The sequence below is a fragment of the Bufo bufo genome, chromosome 5, assembly GCF_905171765.1.
Source record: "Bufo bufo chromosome 5, aBufBuf1.1, whole genome shotgun sequence".
NCBI classification, from domain to species: Eukaryota; Metazoa; Chordata; class Amphibia; order Anura; family Bufonidae; genus Bufo; species Bufo bufo.
This window is the reverse complement of record NC_053393.1, coordinates 390,763,549-390,779,991: the sequence shown is the minus strand read 5'-3', so window position 1 is coordinate 390,779,991 and position 16,443 is coordinate 390,763,549. Positions and strand designations below refer to the sequence as shown.

Here is a 16,443-nt window from a genome sequence, read left to right as displayed (position 1 = left end):
CAGATGCCAGCCCCTGTATTTGGGGGTCATTCACACTACACAGGGACACTTATGGGGTGGGGGGGATCTGTGGATGACACATAGCATAAGATGCTATAGGAGTCATCCACAAATGCCCCCCATAACAGTGCCATCCACAGATGCCCCCATAACAGTGCCATCCACAGATGCCCCCATAACAGTGCCATCCACAGATGCCCCCATAACAGTGCCATCCACAGATGCCCCCATAACAGTGCCATCCACAGATGCCCCCATAACAGTGCCATCCACAGATGCCCCCATAACAGTGCCATCCACAGATGCCCCCATAACAGTGCCATCCACAGATGCCCCCATAACAGTGCCATCCACAGATGCCCCCATAACAGTGCCATCCACAGATGCCCCCATAACAGTGCCATCCACAGATGCCCCCATAACAGTGCCATCCACAGATGCCCCCATAACAGTGCAATCCACAGATCGCCCCCATAACAGTGCAATCCACAGATCGCCCCCATAACAGTGCAATCCACAGATCGCCCCCATAACAGTGCAATCCACAGATCGCCCCCATAACAGTGCAATCCACAGATCGCCCCCATAACAGTGCAATCCACAGATCCCCCATAACAGTGCCATCCACAGATGCCCCCATAACAGTGCCATCCACAGATACCCCATAACAGTGTCAGCCACAGATGCCCCCATAACAGTGCCATCCACAGATACCCCATAACAGTGTCAGCCACAGATGCCCCCATAACAGTGTCAGCCACAGATCCCCCCATACAGTGTCAGCCACAGATCCCCCCATAACAGTGTCAGCCACAGATCCCCCCCATAACAGTGTCAGCCACAGATCCCCCCCCATAACAGTGTCATCCACAGACCACCATTAGTTAAAAACCCACCAAAAGCACACCTTTTGGTTCAAAATTATTTTTTTCTTAATTTCCTCCTCAAAAACCTAGTTGCGTCTTATGGGCCGGTGCGTCTTATAGGGCGAAAAATACGGTAATCTTTCTATTCAGCTGCAGCAGTTTCCCTGGTTTCTCTCCTGGGGTCTTGTCTCACTCAGTTTCTGCTCACTTCCCTCCCCCTATAGACTTGTATTGACGATTGGTAAAAGTGGGCTTAGTCTTTACTCCGCATAATAACTGAAACTTACATTTCTTCAGAGTTATGGAGCTCTAAATGGTTCCAAATTTAAGCAAATTTAATCATTACATTTACTTGTTTAGAGAACAGCTGTTTAAAATTTTGCTTGCAGACCCTTATTATATCCAAACAGTAGCCTTTCCCTATGGCCCATTTTAGCCATGTAGAATGCATCTATAGGAGAGCTGATAGGACTAAGCATGGTTTCAGTCACGTGAGCTGTCATGTGACCCTGACAAGTATCATGTGACCTGGCTTTCAGGTATATAACAGGTGAATAGTAGTGTACTGGGAGCAGAACATATACAGTATTACTACCTGCAGCAGTATCTCGTCTGTCAGTGTCTATGTAGAAACAGATCTGTGTGTGTTTTTTTACAGCCTCCTGATATAAAAAAGGTATGTATGCACAATTTTAAATACATGTATATTTGAAAATTATTATTTATATATTTTGTATTATATAAACAAATTAATAAAAAATAATTAAAAACTGGAATACCCCTCTAACATGAGTTGACATTTCAGACCGCAAATAAAGCCTGTCCTGGCCATTACAAAATGTCAAATGACGAAGGAACTTGGAACTTTATATAGGAAACCCTCCGACTGCCAACTGCGGTGGTTAACAGCTGGGAGTATTTCCAATACAAACTCCTCACTGTTCTCATGACAGCGCTGCTCTGTTGTCACGGTCCACACAGGCTTCAGCTGTGTCCCATGAATAACGTAGAGCATTAGCAAAGTGTTTTAAGGACCATGCTTTAAATTTCTTCTTCTCAATCCTTGAGGGCCTGGAGCCTCAGAGGTCAGTGCGTCATTGTCCTTTCTAAAGTGAAGACTCTCAGCCAATTTATCTTCTCAAAATGTAAGAGAACTATAGTATATACAAGTTGTTCCTTACCTAACTGAACATGAAGCTCGACACCAACCCATAAACCACGGGAAAAATCCACGGTGCCAATGTATCGCACTGTTCCAAACTTGTTGTCGCCAATACATACTTGGTCACCCAGGGACAGAAGGCATAGTGGGGTATGGGGTGAAGTGTCTTCACAATCATCAGAAAGATCTAGCTGATTCTTTTCAGGCAAATGGCTTTCAGAAGAGCAGCGCTGAGAACTGTAACATAAGGTGGTTTCTCGGTGGTTTTGTTCTGAGAGCTCCTGGTCAGATGCATTTAATGAGTCACAATCTCGAACATTTACTCCTTTACTTTCTACTTTAGGAGAATACATTTGTGGATCTTCATGATGTTCAAAGTCTTTTCCATCTTCTACTCCCATGAATTCTGTAAAGGAATGGTCTTCCAAAATATCACAAGTACGTTCCACCGCAACCTCACAGGGTAAAAAGCTGACAAAGTTTCCTTTGTCACAGTCCATAGAAGAAGAAGATACACTTCTAAACAATACAGCAGCATCATTTTCAGTAGTGCAAAGTGGCACTTTATAAAAGGCACTTTCGTCTGTGAAGGTTGACTGGCTGTTTGGATTTTTGTGACAGCTGTCGTCATTGGTCTCTTTATGTGCATAAGATTTGCAATTTTGTACAGACTGCTGTCCAGTAAGTTCTTGGTGCTCTTGGCTTTCCAAGTCTCTTGCTTGGATAGTTACCTGATCCATACTTTCACTACAAGCAACCATAATGTCAGAGAGCGTAATATTAGAAGCACTATGTGAAACATAACCACTGGTAACACTGCTGTTGGTAGGACTCCGAGAAATGTCTTTATCCACAGAGTGAGAACAAACAAAATCAGCTTTGGAATTTAACCAGTCCCTGTTATCCAAACTAGCATTGTAAATACTGAAGTCTGCAAACTCCTCTGGCACATAAGGCTTGAAATCGGGAAAAACAGAGGAGCACATTTCTTTTTTGATGGATCGATCCAATTCAAGGTCTTCTTCTTCAGAATCCTAGAAGAATAATGGACACAGTCAATAAAACAAGTTGCATTAAAGCATATGGATACCTTTGGGGCATTTTTTTTTATGATTTCATTTTACTTATTTTGAGCTAAAAATATTATTTTTCAATTGTTTTTTATTAAAATGTACAGCCATTTTTGAGAAACCGGGGTTAAAAAAACTGTCTAAAACAGAGTATTACTTCTCAGTCCTGTCATCTGAAGGCTTATGTGAAGTCTTATCTAGGATGTCAAACATTCATTATAGCTAAGCTCTTATCAAACTGATAATATGGCTTAAGGAGGTCATTTATTATACTGAAATACACCTATATTAGTTAGTTGCGCTGCTATCTGCGACTTCTCCCGGCTCACACCAGGTCTAACATTGTAGGTGTGGCGGGTAAGGCAATGGGCCGGCCACCTGTTTCAGGTGTAGAAAATAAAATAAAAAATAGCCGAGCTCACCTGCACTAATTCTAGAAGCACGGATACTGCCAGGAGCAAGCAGACGTCCATAGGAAAAAGAAAAATGCAAATCCAGCTTCCGTAATAAAAATAAAATAGCCTTTATTATTCCATCAGTATAAAATACATGCAGTCACCAAGTCTACGCGTTTCAGGTGTTGTACGGACCCTTACTCATGACAAGGGTCCGTGCGAGACCTGAAACGCGTAGACTTGGCGACTGCATGGATTTTATACTGATGAAATAACAAAGGCTATTTTATTTTTATTACGGAAGCTGAATTTAAATTTTTCTTTAGATTTAGATCAGCGCTGGATGCGCCAAAGTTATGGAGAGTCCGGCGCCTCACCATAACTGCAGTGGATCCTCTGCCAGCTACGGGGATTTATTAAGACCAACATCTAAAACGCCGGTCTTAATAAATGTGCCCCTACATTTTTATGAGATCAGGTGATCAGAGATAAGGCTTCACATGATCCGTTGATGACAGGACTGAGAAGTGATACTCTAGAAACAGACTGATGTTTTAACCCCTGTATCTAAAAAATGGCTGAACATTTTTTTATAAAGACCAATTGAAAAAAAAAAAGGATTTTTAGCCCAAAATGAGTAAAATGCAATCATAAACAAATTGGCCCAAAGGTGGGCATAGCCTTTAAGTTGTACTACTCACACAACAGGAATCATTGCGATGCCACAGAGGTCACCTCTTCATCAGCTGATTATTGCTATATCATTTATATATCTTTTATAGTTATACAGTATGTTTTGTACCATCTCTTACCCGTACCAGCTTTCCTAAACTCCACATGATATACATACACAAATATATATGCATAGTACTATAGGGCTTCTATCAAAGAACAGGGCTGCTAAACTGAGTTCACCTCCTGGAAGCCTTGTGTACGGTATCTGGCACTTCTCAGACCTAAAGATAAGAGAGCAGTAAGTGAACTTAGCAGCTGGTCAGTAAACTTGGGCTTTAATAGCTGATGAGTTAATAGTAACTACTTAACAATCCATACTTAGTTCTTATACTTGGTTAAATCGCTCCTAAGGCAAGCTCACCATGCAGATTCTTTTTCCTTTCTTAATATATAATGCTCAATAGCTGGGCCTGAATTTATAGTAAAACCACTTTGAAATGCTGGACAGAAGTACTACAAGGCCTACAGTCTGTACTTTTACTTTATTATCATTGTTGGCTTACACATATCTTCCTGTAGCAAGAAAAAGATCTATGTAACATTCTTTTTTTAACTTCGTTTTTTAAGATAAAATGTAATCCAATAAAAGATGTTCTTTGGCTACATATGTATGAAGACAGGAGGCCTACGAACCGCAGGAACTGCCCGCCGGATCCGCCGATCTGGATGTAACTGAAAGCATTTGTGAGACGCATCCGGATGCGGATCCGTCTCACAAATAGATTTACTAGAACGGATCCGTCTCTCCCTTGTCATGCGGACAGACGGATCCGTCTTGTATCTCTATTGCTCTCCATTCAGAATGCATGGGGATATGCCTGATCAGTTCTTTTCCGGTATAGAGCCCCTGTGACGGAACTCTATGCATGGAAAACAAAAACGCTAGTGTGAAAGTACCCTTACAGATAGGAAGATGGAGAAAATTTATAATTATCAGGAATAGGGATATTAAAGGGGTTTCCCGGGATTTTAATATTGATGACCTATCCTCAGGATAGGTCATCATTATCAGATCGGAGAGGGTCCGACGCCAGGCATCCCTGCCAATCAGCTGTTTAAACAGAAGGCCACACTCCATGAGAGCGCTGCCTTCTCTTCATTGTTTACCTGCTCGCCGCAGACATAATATTGGCAAGCAGGTGTAATTACAAGAGGTCCCCCTCACTTTAATGGGACGACTCGTTCCTATACACTTGAATAGGAAGGAGCCGTCCCATTGAAGTAAATAGGACGGCTTGTAATTATACCTGCAGTGTTGACGGCAAGCAGGTAAACAATGAAGGGAAGGCAGCGCTTGCATAGAGCGCAGCCTTCTCTTCAAACAGCCGATCCCGGAAAACCCCTTTAAGGTCCCCATATAAATATGTCTAAAGGTGAAATTTAAAGGAGTTATCCAGCCGTTAATACTGATGACCTATCCTGTGGCCTGGCTAACATTTAAGACAAGAGGAATTTACTATAGTATTGTCCATCAATATCAGATTGGCGGGGGTCCGACTCTTGGCACCCCCGCCAACCAGCTGTTTGACGAGGAGGCGGTGCTCCTGGTCTTTAGACTATGCCTCATCTCCTGTGGAGTGGCGCCGTAGTATAATCACAAGCACTTGCTCCATTCACTTGAATGGAACGAGTACTTGTCATTACACTAAACCTCCGATACAAAGTGCAGTGTGCTGAAGAGGAAGTGGCGCTTACAAACAGCTGATCGGCAATATTAACGGCTGGGGTACTCCAGCCACAGCGCTACCCGCTCCGTTCTCGATATAGGTGCGGGTCTCAGCGGTGAGACCCACACCTATCAGACAATGGGGGCATATCCTAGCGATATGCCCCCATTGTCTAAGATGGGAATACCCCTTTAAGTGTGAGACCAGATAGTGAGTGCAACCATTGGCTGTTACAGGTGGCTATGGCTTGGCCATGCGGTCAGTCACGCTGTCTCATCCCACTCTTAGAAATGCTAACACTTAAGACAAGAGGAACTTACTATAGTATTGTCCGTCAATTATAAAATTGGTCTAGGGAGCATTTTTACACAAAAGGGACTGTGTTAAAAGGGTCAATTCAGAGAAGGAATCTTATATAATGATAGTAATGTGATGGATGTGTTAAAACAGCATGGAATGAAAATGCTACATATAATCAGGTGTTTCCCTGAAAATAAGCCCTACTCCTTTAATAAGCCCTAGCGCTATTTTGCAGGGTTTTTGGAGTAGGCTTAAAATATAAGCCCTACTCCAAAAATAAGCCCTAGATACAGCCGTATTTTATATAAAGGGAAGGTGGGGAAATGTGCAGGCTGCAGCAGCTCAGGAGCGCTCACTAACGGCTCCTGAGCTGCCATGAAACTGTGGGTGGGCGAGGGGGCGGGCAGCACAGGCTTCAGTGAATTAGCCTTCAGTGAAGCCGCCAGGCCGCGCATACATCGCGGCACTAAGCAGCACCTGACGGGCGGTCTGGCGGCTTCACTAAATGCTAAATTATGCCGGCAGCCCGCGCTTCCCTTTACTTTCACGTTGGGCGGGCTGGCGGCTTCTCTGTATGCCCTGTACTGCCGCCAGCCCGCACGTTCTTACTTACATGAAGGAGGCAGCAGGAGGATGTCCTTCTCCTCTCTACTGCCTGGAGGAGCTCCCTACATCTCTCCCGTGCCGTATCTGCTCTCCCTGGTACCGTAGATTGCTGCCTAGGACCCTTGGGTAAGGACAGCTCAGGGGCAATATACGGTACCAGAATGAAAAATGTGTGGCAAATATGACTATAACCCCCCTCATCCACAGGAATGCACCCATGTACTGCAGTATATGGGTGCATTACTATGGATGAGGGGGGTTATAGTCACACTTAATATAAAAACTGTCCAGGGACTGTTCTGTAATTGGCATGGGTCTATATAAAATATGTTCATGGAGCCAAAATAAGCCCTACCCCAATAATAAGCCCTAACCCTTTTTTCGGAAAAAAAATAATATATAAGACCCTGTCTTATTTTCGGAGAAACACGGGTAGCAACATAAATCACAGGCCTCCAGCCTGCAGATCTGTTTATTGGAGTAGAGGCATTCGATGACAATAAACTGGACATACAGCTGGTGCCAATACACATATGAAGCAAATCGGACACCAAAACGAGGAGCAAACAATACAAATACAACACGTTAATGCACTCCAAGAGCGAAATGATAACTTACAATGGAATCTTCATGATTATTGGTGTGTACTGGCATGCAGGTGGTATTAGGTCCAGAAGGCACATCAGTGCCAGTGTTATTTGTCAGTGGAGAAGACATGCTCTGCAAAGGTTAACACACACAGCACATCACATACACCAAAAAACATCATGTAAAGCAAACAATGGTGGTGAGTACCACATGCAATGGTAAAACAATATACAAAAACATGCAAAAGTAACAGTGAACATTGTTTATAACACATGCACATAACAGTGACTGCAACAAGACCATGTATCATGCCTTTTTATGGAAGAATAGATAGCGGGTAAAAAACAGTAACAACATATAAATGTAAACACTTAAAGGGGTTTTTCTGGGATTTTCATATTAATGGGTAGGTCATCAGTATGAGACTGGTGGGGGTCTGACTCCAGGCATCCCTGCCAATCAGCTGTATGAAGAGGCCGCAACCTCCGGAATAGCTTAGGCCTTTACCTAGGCCATGTGATGTCACGCTCATCCGTCACATTGGTCCCATTCAAGTGAATGGGGATAATCCGCAATACCAAGCACAGCCACCATCAAATGGACGGCGCTGTGCCTGGTAAGCTGCAAGGAGGCCAATGGGCTCACTTGGAGTTGGACTCCCACCAATCTCATATTGATGAAAATCCCAGAAAACCCCTGTAATATAATAATCAATGTTTTATTTGTGAACAGAAGTATTCCCACAATGTTCCATGCCACATTATATAAGGAATACAGCATTCCATCTCCGCTTCAATCCACCGCTTGTATAGATCACAGAGGACTCACAAATAACACTTTGTGGTGATCTGAACTGCTAATTCCTGGGTCAGATCCAAATAGGGAGGTGCAGTATATAAAGATTCCAGTTTCAGGGTATGGCCATACGTGGCAAATTTTCAGCAGCGGGAAGTGGAAATCTGTAGCATAAAGCCAGTTTTTACTGTGGATTCCTCATGCAGCATGTGGATAAGATTTGTGTGAGGCCTCATGCACACAACCACTCCGTTTTTTGTGGTCCGCAAACTGTGGATCCGCAAAAAACACAAGCCGCCCGTGTGCCTTCCGCAATTTGCGGAACTGGTGGCCCATTGTAGAAATGCCTATTTTTGTCCGCAAAAGGGACAAGAATAGGACATGTTATATTTTTTTTTGCGGGGCTACGGAACGGAGCAATGGATGCGGACAGCACACGGAGTGCTGTCCGCATCTTTTGCTGCCCCATTAAAGTGAATGAGTCCGCATCCGAGCTGCAAAAACTGGTCGTGTGCATGAGGCTTGAGTCTTATCTATGTTGCTGCAATTGTAATAAACTGCGATTTTCTGCACACGATTCCGCTGTGGAAAATCGGTAGTGAGTGAAAATTACACTGTGGGAAAGTCATTGTGAAAATTGTGCCAAAAAAGGGTATGCCCCAAAATTACTATGTGTTAACTTTGTGCCAAATTTGTTAAACCTGCAATATTTTGATAAATATGTTATCATTTGCCCCATTTTCACAAACTCAGAAATCTATGCACTGGTTTTCCCGTAAAATCTTCCTCCCTGTGTGAACTGAATAGATTGATTAATATTGATTAAAAAATGAATGACGAGGTCATGGACAACAACTTTTCAGAAGCAAAGCAAATCCAAACAGCTGATATCAGTAGAACACTGCAGAGCGGCACAAATGTTTCATCTCCTTCATGATGATACGGAGTCCGGAAGATTACCGGTATGTTACCTGGCTTACACCAAACATCAACACAAGTAACCATTTAGCTGAGGCCTTATGAATATATACAGACACACAACACATAGTTGTGCTTTTCACACAATCAATAGCCTTCACAACGCGTACAGTAGTTTAAATAGTAAAGAGTACAGTACAATAAAACCAAAACTATAGGTTATATTAGATGGGCAGATCGTTAACGATCATCTGGCAGTCTAATACTGCATGATTTGCCGGTGTAATCACTATCTGCCGCCAGCACGCCGCTGTCCTGCATGGGGCAGAGCGATGGCATAGTGATCGCTCCCCCCATGCTGTGGAGGACATAGCTGCATGTAATAGCATTTTACAGGGAACATCGGTGAAGGAGCTGTAGATTTGAGATAACGATCAGACACACTGCAAAATAATTCTTTCCATCTATCATCAAATAATGATGGGTGGTACTGGATATTAAGAGATTAAAGAGGACCTGTAACCTTTCCTGACATGTTGTTTTGTATCTCCCACGTAATACTGTTGGGGCAACTATTCTTATGTCTCTGTGTTGTACCAATCGTTTATTATTCCTTCTGGATGTTCTGAATGAATTGCTAGACATTTGCAATGATGATCCAGCTGGGTGTTCCCAGTTTGGGGGGGGGGGGGGGGGGTGTCCCTGCACAATCTGACACTATCCAAACAGTGCTGCCAGCGTTTGACTGTGCAGGGACACCCCCCTACTGGTAACACCCAGCTGGTCCTTCATTGTAACCTGCTAGCTATTCATTCATGACTTCTAGAAGGAATAATATACAAATAGTACAACACAGAGTCATAAGAATATTATTACGTGAGGATTGCAATTAGTCGCTAAAAACAGCCATGGCAGGAGAGGTTACCAAAACATAGAAATAGCTACATTTAAAAGGAGTTGCTCTTCCATAGGGGCCTTCCAGGCGCCTCCTTCCCCCACCCACGTGGCCGCACTTTGGAGGGAATCATACTTATCTGCTCTCTGTCGTTGGGTTCTGGCTACTTCGCACCCGCATTGCCACTACCACTCTGCGGTCTCCCTGTATCAAAATCCAGTTTTACACGGCTCACGTGGCCGCTGCAGCCAATGACTGTGACACATGGGGGATACATCACCATTGTGTCCAGTTATTGGCTGCAGAGGCCATGTGACATATGGCAAATTGGATAGGTGTGGTAGCGGCAGGGGAGTGAAGGAGCCAGAACCAGTGAATTATGCTTCCCTCCACAGGTCTGACCACGTGGGAATGGGATTGCCTGAAAAGCCACCGAGGGTGAACAACCTCTAAGTAAATGGATGTCAGCATGATAACATTGGTAAGTTTGGGATTTCAGTTTTAGTTACAGAGATATTTAACCCATTTACAATTTTATCATCCTTTTTAGTAAAGAAAGGCCAATTTATTGTGGCAGCACTGCCTGCAAAAGTGGCTTCCGAAACAAAAAGAAAAATGACAAACTTCTGATTTACTAGTATATGGCCAAATTGATGTTATTGATGTAAATGTTTCCTAAAATTCTAATGTGACTGGAGGGCCTCACTATAAAACCAAACTGAAATAACGCCTCATCGGTATTAGGTTATTGTCTTAACAACAATTTCTGGAATCCTACTAATACAAGCAGGTCTTTCCCTACTGTAGATTAGGGAAGCTACTAATAATTGAACTTCCCTGACCATTGAGTAGACACAGGCAGGGCAATAAATGGAGGAAAAGTGCTTTCTCCGGCAGTCCAGTTCTTTTCTCTGATGTTTCCAACTAAATCTATTAGGCTGGGTTCACACGGGCGTCATGTTTTGGCTCAGGATGCGTCCCGGGTGCATTGTGGCAAACCCGCGCGAGTAGGTACGCAATTGCAGTCAGTTTTGACTGCGATTGCGTTTCGTTGTTCAGTTTTTATCGCGCGGGTGCAATGTGTTTTGCACGCGCGTGATAAAAAACTGAATGTGGTACCCAGACCCGAACTTCTTCACTGAAGTTCAGGTTTGGGTTCAAGGTTGTGTAGATGAAATTATTTTCCCTTATAACATGGTAATAAGGGAAAATAATAGCATTCTTTAATACAGAATGCTTAGTAGAAGTTCAATTGAGGGTTAAAAAATAAAATAAAAATTAACTCACCTCCTCCAATTGATTGCGTAGCTGCCAATCTCCTGTTCTTTCTTCAGGACCTGTGGTGATGTATCATGTGATGAGCTCAGTGACGTCACCACAGGTCCTTTGACAGGTCCTGAAGAAAGAACAGGAGACCGGCAGCTAAGCGATCAATTGGAGGAGACGAGTTAATTTTAAAAAAATGTTTTAACCCTCAATTGAACTTCTACTAAGCATTCTGTATTCAGAATGCTATTATTTTCCCTTATAACCATGTTATAAGGGGAAATAATACAGTTGAATAGACTTTCATCTTAGCAACCATGCGTGAAAATCGCACCACATCGGCACTTGCTTGCGGAAGCTTGCGATTTTCACGCAGCCCCATTCACTTCTATGGGGCCTGCGTTGCGTGGAAAACGCACAATATAGAGCATGGAATGGATGGGTCCAGATTCAGTGCGGGTGCAATGCGTTCACCTTACGCATTGCACCCGCGCGGAAATCTCGCCCGTGTGAACCCTGCAGCAGAGAAATCCTAAGCATGCTGCTCCACTATTCACAATGCTGTTGCGATTTCTCTATCTTAAAAGCACACGCTTTATCCCTATGTGCCTACTTGTGGCTTATGCAGTTTAGTTCAGCAGCAGGTTAGTGTAACACCACTTATACAAGCACAACAATAAGAAGTCTGGCCTGCATATACCTCTTGGCTAAGCAATGGCTGGGTTTCAACAGGAACCTTTCTTTTATGCTCTTCTCTCACAGGCATTAACGGCTTGAAAAATTTGGGTGGGTGAGGAGAGAAGGTTTTGAATGGACTTGATATTAAGGCCTGCGGGCTTTCGGGTGCTGCACCTAAAAAGGAAGACGAATATTTCACAATGTTCTTGTCTTTTTAAAGTATAACCGTATATGTTTGGTGACTATTCTCTTTGGTATGTATACCCATCGATCTTACTGTCATATGCAGCAGCGTATATTAACATTATACTTACTAACAAGTAATATTACCTCCTCCACTTTCTCTTTTTCTGGGCGACTCGTTGAGCGGACTTCCATAGATTGATACATCTTTGTAACTAGAGGAGTATTCGGAGACCTCCAGCTGGTTTTCTGTCCATCCCTGCTAAATACATACTAAAATCAAAACCTCACATACAGTATAGATGGCTACGACAATACAAATGTAAGGTTTTGTCAGAATGCGTCAGTAAATTTAAAGACACAATTGCCGAGTTCGATAAAAACTCGGGCACTCCCTGTAGCGATACTTACCCCTTTTCTCCCCTGTTGCTTTCAGTGATGCACTCTGGTCCATTCCACCGCTGTCTTCATCTTCCTGGCTGCAGCAGCGATGTTCTGTGGTCACCATGCAGCCAATCACTGGCCTCAGCAGTACATGGGCCGTCAATGCTGAGGTCAGCGATTGGCTGCAGTGGTGACCTGTGTGCATGGAAAGTCACTGCTACAGCCCAAAAAAAACAATCAGCAGCAAGCAGCGAGGAGGACTGCAGCTCAGCGCTGGAAGCGGCAGGAGACTAAAGGGGTAAGCATCTCCTTTTTTTTATTATTATTTTAGCACATTTACAGGGGATGCCCACATTTTTATTAAAGGGGAGTCTGTCACTACTATCTTGGACTATTATCTACAGTAATACATACAGTTACTCGACTTTAACATTTACCGTAGTCCTAACTCTTTAATTGCTACGTACTGACAATGTTTGTATATGACAGTATATACATTAGGTGCATAAGAAAAATAATATCCATTAAAAGACTTAAGAGATCCGGTAATGGCGGCTAACTGCACATTTGCACTCAGACAAATATAATACCCATTTCCCAGATTACCTAATAAATCAGTGTTAATACAACTGCACATACTGTATGTGCGATAAAACATCCCTTTTATTATTCAACTAAAAAACCTCAAAGCTATAAAATCTCAACAATGCAGCCACTATGTAATACATGAAGTAGACACTGCCTGCTGGTCCCTACTAGAAGCGAGCACAGAAGCTACTGCCGCTATTACAAACGTAAACTCGGAGCCCCTTGACATGCTTCGTTATTAATCTGGCGTCCTCAGGGGTACAGCAGTAATGGTGAGGAGGGGACACAGGACCCTATTCTCTTGACTGGTGGGGGTCTCAGCGGAGAGACTCCCACTATTTAGACCAGGCATGGCCAACCTGAGGCTCTCCAGCTGTTGCAAAACTACAACTCCCAGCATGCCCAGGCTACCTACAGCTATCAGCCTACAGCAGGGCATGGTGGGAGTTGTAGTTTTACAACAGCTGGAGAGCCTCAGGTTGGCCATGCCTGGTTTAGACACTCATCCTCTATCCTGTCAATAGAGGATAAGTTAAAATTTTTGGGACAACCCTTTTTAAAGAGGACCTTTCATCAGAATCAAGTATGTAAACTGAATATACATACATGGAGAGCGGCGCCCAGGGACCCCCCTGCACTTACTATTATCCCCGGGCGCCGCTCCGTTCTCCGGTGATAGCCTCCGGTAAAGTCATATGAGCTGAGCGCTGCGATTGGCCAGCGCTACAACATAGGAGAAAGAGACGCCGGCAGGCTCAAATGGGTGGAGCCTAACTATGACTTTACCGGAGCCTATAACCGGAGAACGGAGCGGCGCCCGGGGATAATAGTAAGTGCAGGGGGATCCCTGGGCGCCGCTCTCCATGTATGTATATTCAGTTTACATACTTGATTCTGATGAAAGGTCCTCTTTAAGGGTTGACTACATTTTCCATCCAAAAGAAAACGGTTTCCTTTTATGAAAATGTATTCACTCAATCCATCTGAAATAAAAATTACCTTGTCATCTTCATCACAGCCAGACAGATCCAAACGACTAGATGACACCTACAAAACAGATATATTACGAACCTTAAAACTATTGACATTGTTTTAGACGCCACTCTTTATAAGACCTATAGCTGGCGGTGGATCGTCGAAGTTATGTAGAGGCGCCGGTCTCTACATAACTTCCGCGTATCCAGCGCCAGTCTAAATGTAAGCCAGCTTCCTACCAGAACGTCCCCTTCTCCGCCCACACCCACTTTTTTAGACCTGGCGTGAGACGGGAAAAGTCACAGATTGTGGCGCAAATAATCTTTGCGCCACAATCTGCACCAGAAATACGCCTAGTAGTTTCTATAGTAGTGTACTTATTGATTTAAAAAGTCTCCATCCACCAGCAAAAGTATGCCAGCAAAGTGCTAGTCACACAACATTAATAAAGGGAATCTGTCACCAGGAAATTCATTGATAGACCAGGCCCAATGCCTTTTAGGGCTGGTTTAACTGAATGTAACTTTCACTTAGCAATCTGTTGCTCCATTCTGGACAAATGGTACCTTTAATCTATATGCAGGTGAGCAGTTAAGTGCACTGAGGGCGGACCCAAGCCACTGTGTGCACCCTCGATTCTCCTGCTTCTCTCTCCCAGTACCCTCCCTCTTCTTCTTGATTGACAGAGCCAGGGCACAGTCATCTTGCCTGGCCCTGTCAATCAGGAATGGGAGGGAGGGGAGGAAGCAGGAGAGGCAAGGGTGCACAGACTGGCTTGGGCCCACTTAACTGCTCATCTGCATATCTATTAAAAATACTTTTTCTCCATAATGAAGCAATGGATCACATTCAGCCGAGCCCTACAAGGCACTGTGCCTGGTTTACAGTGAAATTCCTGGTGACAAATTCTCTTTAAGGTGATTTACAATAAGTACTGTTAAACGGTATGTCTACCATTCAAGGGGTTGTCCAGGTTCGGATCTGAACCCAGACATACCCCCATTTTCACCCAGTTAGTCCCCCCTAATATTAGCATTGGAGCATTTCATGCTCCGATGCTCTCCCTTGCCCTGCACTGGATTGTTTGTTTGAGTTTTTAACACTACTAGGGGGAGGCTTCCTCCAAGAAGTGTTTCCAGTGACATCACCGGCTCTGATGAGCAGGCTTTAGCTAAAGCCCGCCCATTAGTGCCTGTGACGTCACCAGGCTCACTGCTGGGTGGAAGCCTCCGCCTAACAGTCCCTATGGAGAGCCATATACATCACCAGATCTCCTAAAAAGCTTTTGACCTGCACTATTCAGCATGAAATTCTCTGATGCTCATATCAGGGAGGGTGTCTGGGTATGTCCGGGACAACCCTGAACACGGACAACCCCTTTAAGCATCAGTTAATATATAGCCTATGAGGGAAATGTACATATTCTGTTCCTTCTGGAATCCTCTAGATCCTTATGCAGACCCTATGTAATTTTTTCACAAGACTCCTGAGTCCCACAAACACATTGAGGAGGGGGATGCAGCTGCAGTTTCTTCTTCTGAGTGTTTAATTAAATATGAGAGGGAGAAGGGAGGAGGAGCGGCAGAAGGGGGACATCTCCTTGGCTCTGAGTGTTGTGTACAGCAGCACCCTGACACCAGTATGGAAAGGATGAAAAGAAACAAGCTAAGGATTTGCAGTAGGAATGCAGACGGGTGGAAGGAATTTTTATTTTTCTTGAATACACTTTGCATTAACTATTTATTATATATGCTCCATTATGAACAGCTTCAGGAAGGGAAGCCTCTTCTCTCTAAATACAATTAGATTGTTATAGAAATATTAATTTATAATATCTAAAAACACTAATATCACTAATACATCATCATGGCTCTGTACATTATATCTGTTATAAGAAACAGAGAAGAATACATAACTATGCTATATATCTGCTACAAATCTGACAAGATAAAGATGACTGACATCTCTTGATATGCGTTTGTCACATAATTACAATTTAGTATATTACTTATTTTCTGGTGATATTCCTAGTAACAGAAGCAGTGTCACAGTGTTTTCAAGTGCACCAAAGAAACATACTTACATTATGCATATTGGGGGTGCTCAGGCTCCTCCGGATGTTCTTAGTCTTGTTAGAAATTGCTTCCTTCACTGTAACTGCCTGGAAGCAAAGACATAAGTTGTAAATTAAACACTGATATATATTAAGCAGTTCCCAATATGATCAGGCTCGATGTTGTTCAGACCCATAGAGGCTCATGGGGCCTTATTCTACCTCCATATGTTTTCAATTTCATACAGAGGTTGTCTTCTGTATAAATTCATCCGAATTTTTTTTGTGGCATTCTGCACTGCATACATGGGTATTCTCT

General features: G+C 43.5%; 1 protein-coding gene across 5 annotated transcripts in view; it reads right to left on the bottom strand.

Moving 5' to 3' along the window:
• Positions 1-16,443, bottom strand: part of KIF13A (kinesin family member 13A) — a 185,840-nt gene that overhangs the window by 5,309 nt on the left and 164,088 nt on the right. For 2 of the 5 annotated variants that reach the window (XM_040432694.1, XM_040432695.1), the window contains 6 exons: positions 16,155-16,232; positions 14,096-14,143; positions 12,272-12,383; positions 11,964-12,115; positions 7,420-7,521; positions 2,048-3,062 (listed from right to left, as the gene is read on the bottom strand). In XM_040432694.1, coding sequence (XP_040288628.1) covers positions 2,048-3,062; positions 7,420-7,521; positions 11,964-12,115; positions 12,272-12,383; positions 14,096-14,143; positions 16,155-16,232 — 1,507 coding nt within the window. Of the gene's footprint in view, positions 1-2,047; positions 3,063-4,408; positions 4,450-7,419; positions 7,522-11,963; positions 12,116-12,271; positions 12,384-14,095; positions 14,144-16,154; positions 16,233-16,443 lie in introns of those variants that run through there. The other 3 variants (XM_040432696.1, XM_040432698.1, XM_040432697.1) reach the window with 2 other exon arrangements.